A 17,165-nucleotide genomic window follows, 5' to 3' on the forward strand; every position below is an offset into this window, starting at 1 on the left:
GAAGAGGGAGAAAGAGAAAAAAATTTCGAATTTTTCCAGAGAAGGGAAAAATGCATCCGAAAATGGTAGCCCAAAAACCTTAAAAAAATTCCCAGAAAATTTTGATAAAAATGATATATCCTGCTTCAGATTTTCTTTCACAAAACTTATGAAATCCTTAGAAAATTTGAAACCCTTCAGACTGTAAAATCTTTTGAATAATGCCCTTGCAAAATGGTGTTGTGGCCAGATATTACCCTCCAGGGCTTAGATCTGACTTCAAATCAAATTTCTCTTTCAGATCTTTAACCTGTACCTACAAAAAAAGAAAACAAAAACACCCAAAACCCTGATATACAAAAATAAATAAAACCCTAGAAACCCAAGTTAGAAAACCAAAAAAATTTAAAGATCTATGCACAAGAATGGTAGATCTATGAGATTTGAGGAGTATGAGTCCAACTCTGCTCCCAGATCTGATAATCTAAGGCTCTCAACAACTAGATCTATCAATTTCTCATTCAAAAATTAAATTTTTAAATTTTAAAGGAGGTGCTTAACTCAAAACCCTTCGTATATCACCACTAAAATCTTATGATAAGCCCAGAGCTAATTTAGCTGGGTTCTTTAGAAAACATGGATCGGGAGTTGGCTGGTCCAACTGAAAACTTCCCCTAATGCCCGAGGATCTAAAAATCAAGATTTCCCTGCAAAACTCAATCCAACCATCAAAATAGAGCGAGAAAATAATAATAAAATTTAGACAAATATAAATACCTACTATTACATTCAAAATTTAGACAAATAGAGATACCTGCTATTACATTCAAAATTTAAATTATTATTCAAACTCCAGCGTCTGAGCAAGATGTCTATACTCAAATCACTCTTCAGAAGCTATCATCAATGGCTTTAAAAATTTATGCATGAAAATAAAACATCTTACAATATTCCCATGAAGAGTAGCAGAAATTAACCCCAAAGTCTTTCTTTATTATCCAGAAAAAGATTACACAAGAGCTTTTTGCTTAGCACACAACTCAAAGATCAGATGAATCAACTGACAAATGACTTCCTATTTAAAGATAAATCCTCCAACGGCTAGTTCAAGTGATCCTAGTCAAAGTAATCTCGACCGTTGATGAAGATTAAAATTTCTTTTAATCTTAGTCGTCGAAATAGTTAAATAGTTAGGGAAATTCGAAATTTTTAATTAAATGCATTTTAATTAACTCAAAAATAAAATTTTTGAGTTAATTTTTCAAAAAAATTGACTTTGACTTAACCCCCAGGGATCAAAGGTTTAAAATTTAGCAAAATAATTAATTTACTGTAGTCCTGAAACCTTTTAAAATTTAGTTTTTTATGACCAACGAATTTTGCCTTTGGAGAATTTAAATTTACCTAGGACCTAGAATTAATTAAATTTATGGCTTAGGATTTTAATTAATTTTTGGCCAGAAAATTTAATTAATTAACCTATGAGGGGATAAATTATTTTTCCAACCCTCAAGACACTTTATATTATGTTTTTCATATTTTTTACATCATAAGGGGGAAAATCCATTTGTAATAGACCCTCACAGACTACCCATTTCTGCGACATAAATACAATCTAGCAGACCAAGCAATTTGTAATAAAATAACCTAACGAAATAGTTAGGATTATTCCCAAGTCACTTTTACATAGACTCGATCTAGAACACTAGGGCTTGCCTAAAATCCTAGTGACAAAATCCATTCCAGCTTTGGGGTAAGATTGGAGGAAAACTCTGCTAACCATTCGAGAATGGATCGAAGAGATAAAAAACCTCCCAGAATGTAGATCGTCACTAGAAAGTTAGGTTTACCTAGGTCATTACATACATGACATGGATCTGTTGAGATTATTTACATCATATACATGCAGAATGGGTTTACATTATAACATCTTGGAAATCAGGCTGATGATGATAGTTGAACGGCATTGACACATCGATCAGGCGCTATCCCTTTTGTGAAAAAAGGGGGGTGTACTGGTATGGGTCGTTGACACGTAGTGGTCAACAGTATGCATTTGACATAACTGTCTACTTGAGTTGCGCCAACTCTATGAAATGTAACTTGTTGTTTTGTCTTATCAAATTGGTCAATCAACCTCTGTGTGAACTCCAGGTAAGAGATGATGCTAGAATGCACGAAGGTGACTAGCCCATGGTACCGCCACCTATTAGCTTCTCCCTCCAAATGCAGTGTAGCATAGTTGATGGCCCATGTCTCTGTCAATGGGTTTAGTTGGAGGTATGTATCCAAATTTTGTACCCTTCCTTTGGCAATGCAACTAGAGGATCCATCAAAAGAAAGAATAGATAGCTTCACATTTTTCCTTGGGAACTCATAATTTTGTGAACCCCTGTTGTATTCCCTCAACCTTATCTTGTATTTGATAGTGCAAAAGTCTTGCAAGGACATAACTACATGAAATTCCTTCCCTAGTGCTTGATACTCGCTTAGATAGTCAAAAATCCCTTCGGCTTGCTTTTGCTTCCCTTGTTGGTTATTCTTCCAAGAATTTTGGTAAGAGAGGGCTAAGCGTTGCTCTGTTAGATCTTTGAGCATTACTTTGAGTTGGGATATGGGTGTTGATTCCCTTAACATAATTCCCATTGTGACCACTCGACCCTCTTATGCCATTGTTGTTGGCATTATGTAAGTTCCCTTGAATGCCTGCTATAGTCTGAGTGATAACCTGCACCGAATCTTGTTGCCCTCTTGGCAAATCATTTAAGTCATTCATGATGCTCTCAAGTTATTATTCATTTTTGTCACCCATTTCTTCTTTTTTTTTGATTCAGAATGAGGAAGGTATTTACCCTTTCTTTGTCCCTTGTAGGTAATGTATGCCCTTTCCTCTGGTTTCATCAAAGTAACATGTACTCGTAGGCTAGTTAGGAAAATCAACTCTGATACCATTGTAATATCCCTTGCTAAAATAGGCTCACTCAACTTGCAAAATTTTTAAAATTTTTCTTTCATGTATTTTTTCAAACACTTTGTATGTTAACATTTCTTCAAACACTTGTATGCAAATAAGAAGCGACTTTTAGAGACATTTCTTCAAACATTTTGCATGCAATAAAATATGAAACCCATGTTCAATAATTGAACCCAAATAACAACAATAATTCAGTCAAGTTTAGTAACCTTATTCATGAAACTACATGAAAGACAACTTATTAAAGATGCATAAATTTAATTATTAGAATCTATAGATAGCTTTGTCAAATGGCAAGGATCGAATGAAGAAATATGCCCCCTTCAGAGAAATGCAACCCCACAAGAAGAAGAGCACGACATCCTCAAGAACTTTGGTCTCCACAATAAAATTCGACTTCCTCAATGAATTCGACCCTCATAGAATTAATTTGGTCTCCCAATAAAACTTGGCTTCCCCACTAAACTTGGCTTCCACAAAATAAACTCCGCTCCAATAAAAATTGGCTTCAATAGTCAATTGGCCTCCACACAATAAATTTGGCTTCTCTCTAAAACACTGCTTTCACAGGTGTATTCAACCTCCACAATTTAATTTGGCTTTTCCCAAGATAAATTTAGACTCCTTAAGGAAATTCGACTTGCTCGAAGAATAAACTTGACCTTTTCAAAGAATTTCAACTTCCACTATGGATTTGGCCTCCACAAAAATAAGAGTTGTTGCAACTAGATGAATCGATTCTCTTTCAAGATCCCACGATCTATGACAAAATGTAGCACTGTGAAGAATCTGGATGATTCCTCCTTTCTTTTTGACTCACTAGGGTAGATGTGTCTCACCACTGAAACTAGTCCTCACTAGGGTTTTGTTAGAAATCCATGCACCCTAGGTTTTGTCTATGCCTTAGCTAGGATACATAAACACATTGAAGATGCCTAACTTCAAATAACTTTTGCACAACAAAAATTATGCCAACAATCAGATTCATACGTAGTACACACTAATTATGCCCAAACTTGTTCCTTATTAGTCATTTAACAAGAAAACCTCAGAGCTTCCGTGCCACAAATTATGGCCCTTTACAATCCTTGTATGATGTCTAATATATAAGGTAAATCTTTTGACCAAATCCTAGGGCTGAGGCCAATTCCTTTAGGCTCTCCTCTGCCCAAATAAATCACGGTTCACCTAGATAACAAATCAGCTTACTTGGTCAACCTGTTGTCCTTTGTAGTTAGCCTCATGAAGCCTTCTATTGGCATTGCCCTGCTCCTTTAGACTCTTTGCCACCTTCAATTGTTGTTCCTTATCTTGCCATGGCCTTTCCTTGCCTTCGACTGTGTTGTATAGGCCTTGACCTACACCCTTTTCTTAATGTGTTGCTACAACAATCCTCGACCTTTGTTGGACATTCCTTTTCCTCCTCAATATGACCTTACAAGCCTCCAAAATACCTTTGCTAGGGTTGATCTGCTTTGTGGCTTACTAACTAGTCCATTTGCCCCCCTTCCTTAGTTGTTGTAGGGCTCAACCTACCCTTGTTTCTCTGTTGCAACAATTCTAGGTCATGGGTGTTGAAGGAAATGTAACTAGGTTCGGTCTTCATAAATGTACTTTTGATATTTGTATTTTTTCAAGAAAAGAAATATTATTTTATGATATATGTCAATGAGTTCCTTGCTCATTGAAGTAGGTCTAGCACATGTTAAAGTGCTATAGGTAAATCAAAATGTCAAAAGAATTATGGTAATGAACTTAAGGATATGTTACATTGTGTATAAGAGTCAAAGAAGTCACCTCCAAGCAAAGTCAAGTCTCCTCCTAGCAAAGACACCATCAAAAGAAGCAATGCCACCATTAAAAGCACCCATCGCAACAAAGGAAGTCAAGTCAACCTCAAAGCAGCAAGTCGGCCTAAAGGAGGGACAATCCTCTATATATAGAGGCTGTCCACTCCTCTAAAGACAACATATTCAGATCTCTGAAATCTGCGAAGTAAGGAGGCAAGAAAAGGGTTGTTGAAGGAAGAAAGAAGAGTCTCCAAGGGCAACGAAGAAGGAGAAGTCATCACCAAAGAGTTAAGGACTGCTTTCTAGGGTTAATACAATCACACGTGAGAAAAGATAGGATAGTTTGCGTCTATATCAATAGTAAGCTCACAATCACATGTTCATCATTGTTTGGGTTAGAAATTAGGCCTACAAGGCCTCTCAAGTCAAGTGAAGAAGACTCTCTCTATCGAAGGTAAAAGGACCCTAATTCTCTAGGGTACCTCTCACATGTGCGAGAATTAGGGTTGCAGTGCTGTCACACTAAACCTACCACTATACATCAAGAAGGAATTCAGATGGTCAAGAGAAGGAATGAGTATCCTTAAGTGAAGGATATCACTAAGTAAAAGTATCTCTTCTAGAAGATCTACTAACAATGGAAGGAAGAACGAAGTGTCGGAAGAAGGACGAAGTGCTACGGAACAAAGTGCTAGAATGAGGTGGACAAAGTGCCGGTGAAACATAGTGCAGAGAAAAGGAAGGACTTGACTTGTGCTTGGAGGATCTTCTAGTCAAGGGTCTAGGGTTTGGCATTGGTCAAGAAAGAAGCTTCAATAAGAGAAAACTTACCGAAAGGTTTTCCTCTCAAGAGAAGAGAGGTTTTGGCCCTGACAGAGAGCCAACATATTGTGTTCTTGTTTTATGTTTTGATAGCAGTTTGATGAAGCACACACACATGCATTAATAAGCAAAGAAGAAGATTAAGCTAACAGAGACAAATTGTAAAAAGACTTCACAAATTGTTATCTAGTCACGAAGAATCACTCTACACCTAATTGCCCTAGATTCTTCAACAATTGGTAGGCCTTACTAGCTATGCAACCTACCTAACCGGGCCTCACTTTGCAAGTCCACTGTCTCCAATATCGACTGTGTATGCCCTAACAAGCTTGTAACCCTTCTATCAACCATTGGGTAGCTAGTCGTTAACTAAAACTTGGTTCTCTTCAAGTCCTTCAAAAGCCAACATCTTCTGCCTCTTGCAACTAGGGCACAATTACGGCTCCTTTGCTTCCTTCACACAAGAGAAAATGTCCTTGCTCTTTTAATCTAGCCTCTCCTTTGTCCTTATTTATACTTCTCCAAGGGGTGTGAAACCCCGAGTGGTGTGTCCCTTGGCCTTGCTGGCCAACTGGAGTTGACTTGACACTTTAGCCAACTCATAATTAAATTATAATTATAAATGTTTTTCCTTGGGTTCTAAGCCCACTCCTTTGGGTCAAAACCCAAACTCTTGGTGAAAATCCCAAATACAAAACCAACGTCTTCAATGTCTTCTCCCTCTTGTGGCTAGGGCACAACTACGACTCTTTTTTTGCCTAAACACAAGAGAAAATGTGCTTATTTCTCTTTTCAACTAGCCTCTCCTTTGGCCTTATTTATCCCTAGCTGAGGGGTGTGATACCCCAAGCGTTGTGTCCCTTGGCCTTGCTGGCTGACTCGTGCCTGATACTTTAGCCAACTGATAATTAGATAAAAATTATAAATATTTTTCCTTGGGTTCCAAGACCACTCCTTTGGGTAAAAACCCCAAATTCTAGGTGCAAAGCCCAAATACAAAACCATAAAGCCCTTAGGGCTTTTCTAGCCATAAATACCTTTTGAGCTACTTGTTACCACTCAAAACAGCGAAGGACCTAAAGGGGTTCCTAAGAGGGCCACTGCTAGGTTAAGGGCAACGGTGGAGGCTTAGCCCATTGTCACCATAACTAAGTTTCCCTGCTCTTTACGATCACTGATGGGAGAAGTCTCAGTAGTGTAGGGATCACTTGTAAAGTATGTATCAATGGATAGGGGAAAAGTGACCCTGAAAACCCTTTCCCAAGGATGGAGTGAAGAATGGAACTTGCTTGCCCTTTAAGCAAGGGACTTGGCCCACCAGGGGTAAGGGGTGAGGATTGGAGGTTTGAGTTAGAAAGGATAGGTTTATAAACGAGGTTCTCAATACCTATAATCCTTAGGGAGCTTGGATTCCCAAATGGTCCTTGACAAATAATCTTTATTGAGAAGTGGGACCACACGGGGCCAAGCGGACCCAACCTAGGTTCGAGGATGGAATACAACAACCAATAATGTTCCTATACTAGACAAGGTGAGGGGAAAAGACCAAAGAAGAATATTTACTTCAAACGGTTGAATTGATTCTATTGAGGTCTAGCCTTGGGAATGCCTAGGAAAAATTCGATCCTAGAGCTAGGGCTTCGAATTCCCAGAGATTCCACTATTAGAATTGTCTCAAATTTGGAGGAGAGGGAGGGGACCCACCAACGCAGTAGCCTATAGGAGATCAAAGTTTTTCATTGGGTCATTTCTCGGGAAATTTATGCCCTAGGTGACCTAATGGGGCTAGACTTGGGGAGAAAGGGGAAAATGGTAAAAAGAGGGTTAAAATGATCACCCCTTTAAGGGACCAGTGCCTAATTCACTTGGGGATATGGAGTCAAGGATGGTGATCAGTAAGAACTTGGTTTCTTGATCTAGGAGGCCTAGAATGTCAACTTCATCCGATGTTAAGAGAAAGAAAAGAAAATGACCTTTAAGCATTTGTACTTCAAAGCAAATGATGCAAGCTTATTGAGACAAATAATCTTTAGGACATTTCATTCATATAACATTTGCCCATACATTAAATTAGCTAAAACATGCTCAATTCCAATTATGTAACAACTAGCCCTAATTTTAGCAGTATGCAACAACAAGAATAATAACATCAAAACTCAATTACAATGTTACAGATTATATCGAACCATCATTTCGTTCACAAGACAAAGCTCCAAGACAAGATAAATAGCCCAAATCCATACGTCAAAATTCATCCATCTCCAGAAAATATCCTCCAAGGGAAAAATGTAAAGTTCTCTATGATTAGAGAGATCCCAAATCAAGTGATGATCCAAATGAATGTATCTAACACCAATATATAGCCTCCTAAGGAGTTCAAATTAGCCTATGGGCCTACATTAGCCCCTAATGATAACATAATGTGCAAATAAAACCTCTATTGGTGACAAGCCCACCAAACTAGCTCACAAGTGTAAAGCTAGGCCTTACAAGGTGCCAAATAATAATATGTACATGTTGGAAGACCCTCCAAAGGCTCAATAATATCCTGAAGTGCCATATTGAGGAATAAATTCCTCTGAATTTGATGGACAAGGGAGTGGTTCCTTGTTCTCCAAGTAGTATACCTTCGGTGCTCCGAGTGGGTCCGAGGGCACATAAATGACCCCATCGGTCTCCATATGAATCAAAGATGCTTGTAGATCCTCTGCAAGGGTCCAAGTGGTGGAATGAATGTTGCCATGAGATTGTACAAGTCCTGGGACACCTGTCAAGAGTTCGAGGCTTTTGTGGGGGCCTGCTGGGCATAATGTACCAAGCATATCACCATCATCCCAAAAGTGGATCGCTAGTAGTCTCTGAGCATCCATGAAGATTCGTAGAGTGTTTTCTGCTGCTGTGGAGGCCCATGGCTTTTTATGCACACACCCTACATGTGCCAATGTAGACCTCTGGGGCTAAGGATCCCATATAGGGAAACCAAACGCAAATGGAAACCCCCTGCAATCCTGCATAAGATCCAATGTGTCCCCTAGGATTCCAGTACAACCATTTATTAAAATAATAGGTAAAAGAGCTTACAAATCATGGATAACAAAGTGGACACTTCATAATGGCATGCCCTTCCATAGTTGGCTTTGGCATGTGCTAGTGTCTCCAAGCTCCAAAGGGGTTTAGCCAAGTACCTTATTAGATGGTTTCAACTGTTAAAGGGGATAGTATGTCCAAGGTACATCCCTCTAATGGAGGTAGAAAGTGACAAATAAGTGAGATGGAATAGGTAATGAGAGGGGCGGTCCTGGGCCACATGGTGGGGAATAGGTGTAGCTAGATAAAGAGAAGCCCACACCTGGAAATTCCCAAGAAATTGATGCCCTAGGTGACCTAATGGGGCTAGACTTGGGGAGAAATGGGAAAATGGTAAGAAGAGGGTTTAAATGATCCACCCTTTAAGGGACTAGTGGCTAATTCACTTGGGGATATGGAGTCAAGGATGGTGATGGGTAAGAACTTGGTTTGTTGATCAAGGAGGCCCAAAAATCAACTTCATTCGATGTTAAGAGAAAGAAAAGAAAAGTGACCTTCAAGCATTTATACTTCAAAGCAAACGATGCAAGCTTATCGAGACAAATAATCTCTAGGACATTTCATTCATATAACATTAGCCCATACATTAAATTAGTTAAAACATGCTCAATTCCACATTTCGATTATGTAGCAAGTAGCCCTAATTTTAGCAGTATGCAGCAAGAAGAATAATAACATCAAAATTCACTTACAATGTTATAGAGTATATCCAACCAACATTTCGTTCACAAGACAAAGCTCCGAGACAAGATAAATAGCCCAAATCCATACGTCAAAATTTATCCATCTCCAGAAAATATCCTTGAAGGAAAAAATGCGAAGTTCTCTATGATTACAGAGATCCCAAATCAAGCAATGATCTGAATGCATGTATCTAACATCAATATATAGCCTCTTAAGGAGTTCAAATTAGCCTATGGGCCTACATTAGCCCCTAATGATAAAATAATGTGCAACTAAAACCCTTATTGGTGGCAAGCCCACCAAACTAGCTTACAAGTGTAAAGATAAGCCTCACAAGGTGCCAAATAATAATATGTACATGTCGTAAGGCCCTCCAAAGGCTCAATAATATCCTGAAGTGCCCTATTGAGGAATAAATTCCTCGGAATATGATGGACAAGGGGGTGGCCCCTTGTTCTCCAAGTAGTAGACCTGTGGTGCTCCTAGTGGGTCTGAGGGCACATAAATGACCCCATGGGTCTCTGAATCGGAGATTCTTGTAGATCCCATGCAAGGGTCCAAGTGGTGGAATGAACGCTGCCATGGCATCGTACAAGTGCTGGGACACCTGCCAAGAGTGTGGGGCTCCTATGGGGGTCTACTGGGCATAGTGTACCAAGAATATCACCATCATCCCAAAAGTGGATCGCTAGTGGTCTCTAAGCATTCATGAAGATCCGTGGAGTGTTGTTTGCTGCTGTGGAGGCCCATGGCTCTCTATGCACACCCTATATGTGCCAGTGTAGACCTCTGAGGTTAGGATCCCATATAGGGAAACCAAACCCAAATGGAAACCACCTGCAATCCTGCATAAGATCCAATGCATCCCCTAGGCTTCTAGTACAATTAGTCATTAAAATAATCGCGTAAAAGAGCTTACTAATCATGGAAAAGTGGGCACTTCATAATGGCATGCCCTTCCATAGTGGGCTTTGGCATGTGCTAGTTTCCAAGCTCCAAAGGGGGCTAGCCAAGTACCTTATTAGGTGGTTTCAACCCTTAAAGGGGATAGTATGTCTAAGGTACATCCCTATAATGGGGGTGGCAAGTGACAAACAAGTGAGATGGAATAGGGAATGAGATTGGTAGTCCTCGGCCACATAGTGGGGCATAGGGGTAGCTAGATAAAGGGAAGCCCACACCTAGGTATGTAATGTATAGGAGGGAGAAATCATTGTACATGAGGTTCCCCGACCTTAATTTTTCCACCCTTCTTTATATACCTTTTTCCTTTTATGATTTTTCTTTAATTAATTGCTTGGGGCTCAAAGGACAGGAGCATGACCTGTAAAATATAGTAGTGATTACCCCCTTTAGGTAGGGTGGTTCATTGCCCTCCAGGGGTTGGGACATATATGGGTTCTTGAATGATAGATGAGGCTCATCTAGGGCCTTGGAACCAGGGTGATGGCCATGGATTTGGATAGAGCTTACGTAATGGCTTTTGCCCACGTGATAATTATTTTTGTCTCGGCCATCTTTTGCATTTTGTGGTACAATCTCCTGTTAAATGTGGCCAATTATGCTTTTCACTTTTTCTTTTAATAGCTTCAACCTTTGGGGCATCATTCCAAGCCTGACCCGAGGTGTGGGCAAGGGGATAGGGAGGTTAGCCCTATGTGGATCCAGGTGGGAGAAAAGGAATGGGGGTATAGTGAGTGGAAAGGAAGATTAATATGTGTGGGTAAAGGAGCGGAACCACGCAACCAAAGTCAGTGTTTCCCAAGTAGTACCACCCTAGAACCAAATGGTCAATAAACGAGATCCCACAGGACTAAGATGTAAGGGTAACAACCAAAAGAGATCAAGGGGACAAGGGCACAAACTAAGCCAACTCTTTCCGCCAAATACCCCCATCAATCCATACCCAGAAGTATCCATGACAAGTAAACCGAATACTCAATTACCAAATGACAAGACATACCTTTAGATTCAGGAGGCCCACCGTCAAACATATGATCAATACAAGTGGGTAAGGGACCACATGGTTGGCTCAGGTGGTAAAGAAATGGCACAACGAGTTAGTAGGAGGCATCAAGGCACTGATGGCTGCCGGTTGAGGCTCCTCATGGAGAAAAATTTCTCCTGGGGATATCACCCACAAAGTGGTGGGTAACACTACCAAATTTCAACAGTGTTAAAGCCCTTTAGTCAAAAGCTTCACAAGCTCAACAAAATCAATTTAGAGAAATAACTAATGCATCATCAAAAGTGATCTTCAATTCTCTTTTTATAACTTTATCATTAGAATTCCATGGGTCATCAAAATACCATCGGTCATTTGTTTAATAAAATAACACCCTTTTTAATTTTCTTACTCAACATCACCTTAAAAATGTTGCTTTTTTTTCACCCAAATGACATTAAATAATTAAGTTAATTGACCCCTTCTTCCGACTATAGACTATGAGAATTAAATAGGCTACTAAGTTGACTCCTGTAGTCATTACTCGAAAAGGGAGATGACAAATAACTAAGTAACATGACACGTCCAAACAATGGTTGTGTCCCTTATTTTATGTGTTAGACATGAATACATGAGGACACGTGTCATGTTCATAGGACACATGGCCTCAATGTATCCCAGACGTGTTCCCATGTGAGCTGCTCATGACACATTAATTGTGAATTTTTCCCTTTTTTTGTGTCGTTTTACTTAGTAGGTGGGAGTTGTGAGGTGATTTGGAATGCAATTGAGGCTTATTGTGTAGTGTTAGAAGGGATTCCAGGTATTGGGCAAATGGATTTGGCTACCAATCTTTAAGTTTTTTCCAATGTTCCACCAAGACTCTGGTGCGGGGAGACGCGGGTGCGGGGAGACGCACAGGGGGGACGTGTGGGAGTACCCTCAAATTTTAGGGAAATTTCGGGGGTGCGGGGAGTCGTCGAGGTATATATATATATATATAAAATTCAAGTTCATATTCATTGTTCACTGTTCAATAATCAAAGCATAAAAATATTAAATAGACAATTGAAATTTGAATCATTGATCCATCCTCATCATTCATTTTGATACATACATCATTCATATGACATACTCAAGTGACAAGTCTCATTATTGAATTAATTATTATTCATACATATCATGAGATTCGGAAAGCGAAAATAAAAATCAATAATAAAATATTCAAATACATTGATCGATATCATTCATCATTCAATGGTTCATCATTCTACAATCTACATTGATTTAAAAAATAAATTCATCATTCATCATTCTAGAATCTAAATTGAAAGCAAAACATACTAGTATATTTTCAAAGTTTGAACACTAAATCTATATAACTCAAAGTTTCAATGTTCAAACTCAAAAATAGTTAAGAGTGAAATAGAAATGACTTTGGGTTGAAATGAAATGAGCTTTTAACTTTAAGGTTTAGGCTTTTAAGTTTTAGTTATTTAGTTTTAATTTTAGTTAAAAAAAATAAATTAATGGTTTTGATTTTTGAATTTTTGATTTTGAATTTTGAATTTTTAAGTCTTATTAGACAAATTTAAAGGGGGACGCCCAGGGGCACCCTTTTTGGGGAGTCTAGACTCCCACACTGAAGGGGGACGCCCAGAAGCACCCTTTTTGGGGAGTCTAGACTCCCACGCTGGGGAAACGCACCCCCTTGCGTCTCCCCAAGACTCCCCAAAAAGGGTGCGTGGGGAAACGCACCCCCAAGAGACTCCCCGTCCCGGGTGCGTGGGGTGCGAGGGGTGCGCGCACCCGACCCTGGGGGACGCGTCCCCGTGGAACACTGGTTTTTTCCTATGCAATCCATTTGTCTTCCTCATTTCATAGAGATTGTTATTCAATCATCAAGGCTAGCTAGTAAAGGTCAAAGGAAAGGGAGGAATGTAGTTTTCATCCTCTTGTTGTGAGATGAAATTGGAGCACATATGGGAAATTGTATAGTTTGAAGAAGAGTAGGCTTGAGCAGTTTAGGGAAGAGACAATCGTGTATATGTACACCAACCTTCATCTTATTTATGGGCAAAGGGAGGAGTGGTTGAAGGGGAAAGACAAATGTGTGATGTGTTTCTTGATGATATGGATTTGGACAACACTGTTGAGTTAGCATTGGCCAACTAGGATCTTAATGAGCCAATGTTAGTGCTGATCACTTTTGATGATGATGATTATTCTCTTCAGGGGTCATCCTCTACACCATTAGACACAACCCTTGTTTTACTCTTTCCACATTTTCCTTGCCTTTTTGCTTTCCTCATCAAACCAAGCATTAACCGGAAAGAAATTTGTTTCAGACTTCTTAATTTTTGTTCTTTTGCACTCTACAAGTGCACTTTCAATTAAATGTGTTAATTCGTGACTATGAAGGCCATGAATTAAGGTTTTCTCCTTCTCGAAGAGCCTCTCTAGCGTCATTTTGAAGGTATTACAATTTTCTGGAGTCAAAAGAATTTTGCCATTAGGGAGATTTTGTTGAACACGGAGTTTTTGTCTCCAATTGCTTCTTTCCAGTCCAAGAGAAACTTAAATAAATTGGCTTGTGATCTGATTTTAAGTCCCAAAGCTGATTTCCAATCAAAACTTTCTCCACTTTCTCACACAAACCATGTGGCAAATTACATAATCTACTACACTTGCTCCATTGTAAGTATTGCAAGTGAAATTACTGGACTTTGCCCATCTAGTCAAGCCATTACAAATGACTAAATCAAAGGCCCCACATAGAGTAAGCAATTGTTCACCAAAGAGATTGCAGCCCTTGTCCTCTGAAATTCTTTCCCACTGATGATTACTCTCTTCTGTAAGCCAAATAGTCGCAGTGTTCTTTACAAAAAAATGTTAGTTTGCTCACTTGCAGTCCTAGCATTGAAATCACCCACTCTAAGGACTTCACCTAGCTGAGAATATGTTGCAATATCTGCTTTTAAGGTTGCAAAGGGATCTTTTTGGTCAAGCCCTATACTTTTGTCAATTTTTGAAACTTGCGGCGCAAAATAACACGCTGCAACTCTGATGTGATTTCCATTTTTCGATATTTTAAACCAAACGAAATGTTTATTTGAGTCTTCTTTTTCTAACTGTATGAGACGACCTTCTTTTTCCCTCACTAATACCATGATACCCCCATGTCCTTTGCCATTCCCTGCTGCCTTGTTCCACACTGCCATCTTCTAGTATCCTTCAAATAAAGGTGTCTTGCACCCTTCATGTTCATGTGTTTCTATGAGGAAAATTATGTCTCCATCTTCTGCAATAGGCCCTAACCCAGGTCCTTGTCTCCATGGGTAACCTTTGCAGTTTCAACAAACTAATTTTAAGGACACCTGGGTATAACTTGATCCCTATTTATTTTGACATGCAAGGCTTAGAATTGAGTCTTTGTCCCTGCTTTCCCGCACTGACCTTGCTTCTTGATTTCCTGTTGAAGAGTTTGTTGCCTTTTCTTTATTACCATCTTGTTGCTCTGTTTTGGAAGGAGGTCCAAATCGCGCTATCACAGCTTTACCTTTATAAATCCATGCTCTCTTGCCTTCATCTCTTGCTGTCCTAACCTTTGACTAGTCTACAATACTCATGAACTAGGCCCTGGCTGTTGGGTACACAAATATTAGTATATTGCATCATTTCTACTTCTTAATGTATATGCTTGTGTGGGTTAAGTTTTATTTATTTATTCATAGTTTGTGACATGTCTTTTCCTGTTTTGGCGCAGTCAATTCTAAGTGTGTTCATCTCAGAAAAAAAAAATATTATCTATACTTCGTTGCTGAAATCAAAAGTGAACCTTTAGATGATCTTTCTTGAATGCTTTAACAAATATGTTGTGCTGGGCAGGAGTTTGCGACATTCATTAGAGTACTTGGAAGCTACCCAATGGATGTGAGCCCAAGTGACTGACGGATGCTGAAGGTTTGAATTAAACAGGGGGATATAAGTATATATGATTTGAATGTACAAATAACATAATAGGTTTTATAGAAGTGACATGGGGAAGTCACCACGGTGGAAAGTAAATAATTTACTGATTTACAGGAATATAGTTGAGACTTGTTATTCTTTGTTATATATTCTTTGGTCAGTTTTGTAGAAAGGAATTTGAATAGGTGAAATAAACATGCTTTTTTATTTGTAGAGAGGAAATATGTGTATCGTATTTCCTGCCAAAATTGTATTTGAAATTTTCGCATTGGTGTCAAAATATATCTTTTATGGTGAACATTATAGAGGCAAAATTAGAGATTGGCTTAATCTTTAAACATGAGTCGTGTAGTAAGTGTGATGTTCCTTAAGTCAGTTCAATCTAAATTGTGGGGCTCACAATGTACAGTATTGAAGGCTTGCCATCATTATGTTGTGATGCACTTGAGCTTTATTTGGTTGTCGTCCTTATCATTTTGTTGACAGTTTGGTTCTGTCCATGCTCAGAAACCCCATCCCATCTTGGAAAAGAAAAGTCGTTTTGTTTAAAACTAATAATTTACAGCGAACGTATCGTTTCACTACTTTTCTACTGCTCTGTGCTATGACTTACTGCATACCTTTCCTCAAATCATATTAACCAGTCTCAAGGCCTTGAATTACATAGTAAATTGAGCCTCCGACATCTGCTTGCATTTCATCTCTGTACAAAATTTCTGTCAAGAGGCCCCAAGAATTTGTTCTATGTTGGTTGATATGTCTTGTCAATCAATATATATGTTTTTCACATTTTCAGCAATTGGTATTCATTTTATTTGTGTTATCAAGAATGTGATGTAGGGTTGTTAATGTAACTTGTTAAGATTTTGATGTATGTTTATTACTGTTCCTTCTAAATATATTTATTTTCAGAATTGCGACTAGTGGTATTGATTTTATGTTTTTTCTAATTAGAAATTTTAGGTCATAAATTTTCTATTTAATTTACAAACAAATCAAAATCCATGAAATTATGTTTTTGGAACAATTTGATAAGATGTAGCTTCAACATCAAAAACATTTACAATTTGGCTACTCTTTTACTTAGAATATGTTTTACATATTTTGAAAGAAAAAAATGCTTTCAAATATTAACATGGAAGCAAAAAATATGATCCATGCACATTTTTGTTTTAAATTAAATAATTTCTTCTTAAGTGTGTTGAATTTTTGTGCTAAAAGTTAATTACTTCATAGTATAAAGTAACATTATCGTTATAGTAGAATATTAATTGGGTCTAGCTTGGCTGGTTGAGAGAAGTGATGTTATCCTCTTCACCTATCTTCAAATCTTACTTATTATATGTTCTCTTCATGAGCCAATTGTTGATTGGAGCTTTTTCTAAACTGATTATTGTTGGGATTGGGAAAATACAAGGAGTCTTTTTTGCATTGATAGGCTTGAGGGTGAGATGAGTTGTACTCTAGGGGGAAATTATCATTATAGTGAAAAATAGAACATTAATTAGCATTGATTGATTATGCTATTGAATTTATTGCATTATTGCTACCATATATCAAAAGCATTGTAGCATTTTATAATAGAGAAGGAAAGGGCAAGCTTTATATAGCAAAATTTGAAAAAGTTAAATAATTGGTTGTAAATATTTTAGTATTGGGGAGCAGAGAAGGTAATGAGGCGAAGCCACAAAAAGTAGTAATTGTCTATATACAACAATGTAAAATTAAGGTACTAAGAAATATCATAATTACATTTGTCATGTTCTTGTGATGGATTGCTTACATGTTTTAATAACCTTGCTAAGTAGGTGTTACTCTTCGCTGTATTTTACATAGTAGGATTGTTTTGCATATGTTTGTTGCTGTCTTGTGAGAGAGAGAGGGGTAACAAAAGGTAATTTAGAGGTGGCAT

At 38.3% G+C, this 17,165-nt stretch overlaps 1 protein-coding gene across 1 annotated transcript in view; it reads left to right on the forward strand.

The window, feature by feature from the left end:
- The window catches only part of LOC149184542 (arogenate dehydratase 2-like), a 193,294-nt gene extending 177,703 nt beyond the window's left edge, over positions 1 to 15,591 (forward strand). Inside the window, exon 10 of the mRNA XM_089417588.1 lies at positions 15,170 to 15,591. Within this exon, the coding sequence (XP_089273714.1) occupies positions 15,170 to 15,232 (63 nt within the window). The 3' untranslated portion in view covers positions 15,233 to 15,591. The remainder of the gene's footprint in view (positions 1 to 15,169) is intronic.
- The last annotated feature ends 1,574 nt before the right edge of the window (positions 15,592 to 17,165 follow it).

This window comes from Pinus tabuliformis, chromosome 3_2 (genome assembly GCF_031772625.1).
Source record: "Pinus tabuliformis cultivar Carrire ecotype Pingquan chromosome 3_2, CPIR1, whole genome shotgun sequence".
In the NCBI taxonomy this organism is placed as follows: Eukaryota; Viridiplantae; Streptophyta; class Pinopsida; order Pinales; family Pinaceae; genus Pinus; species Pinus tabuliformis.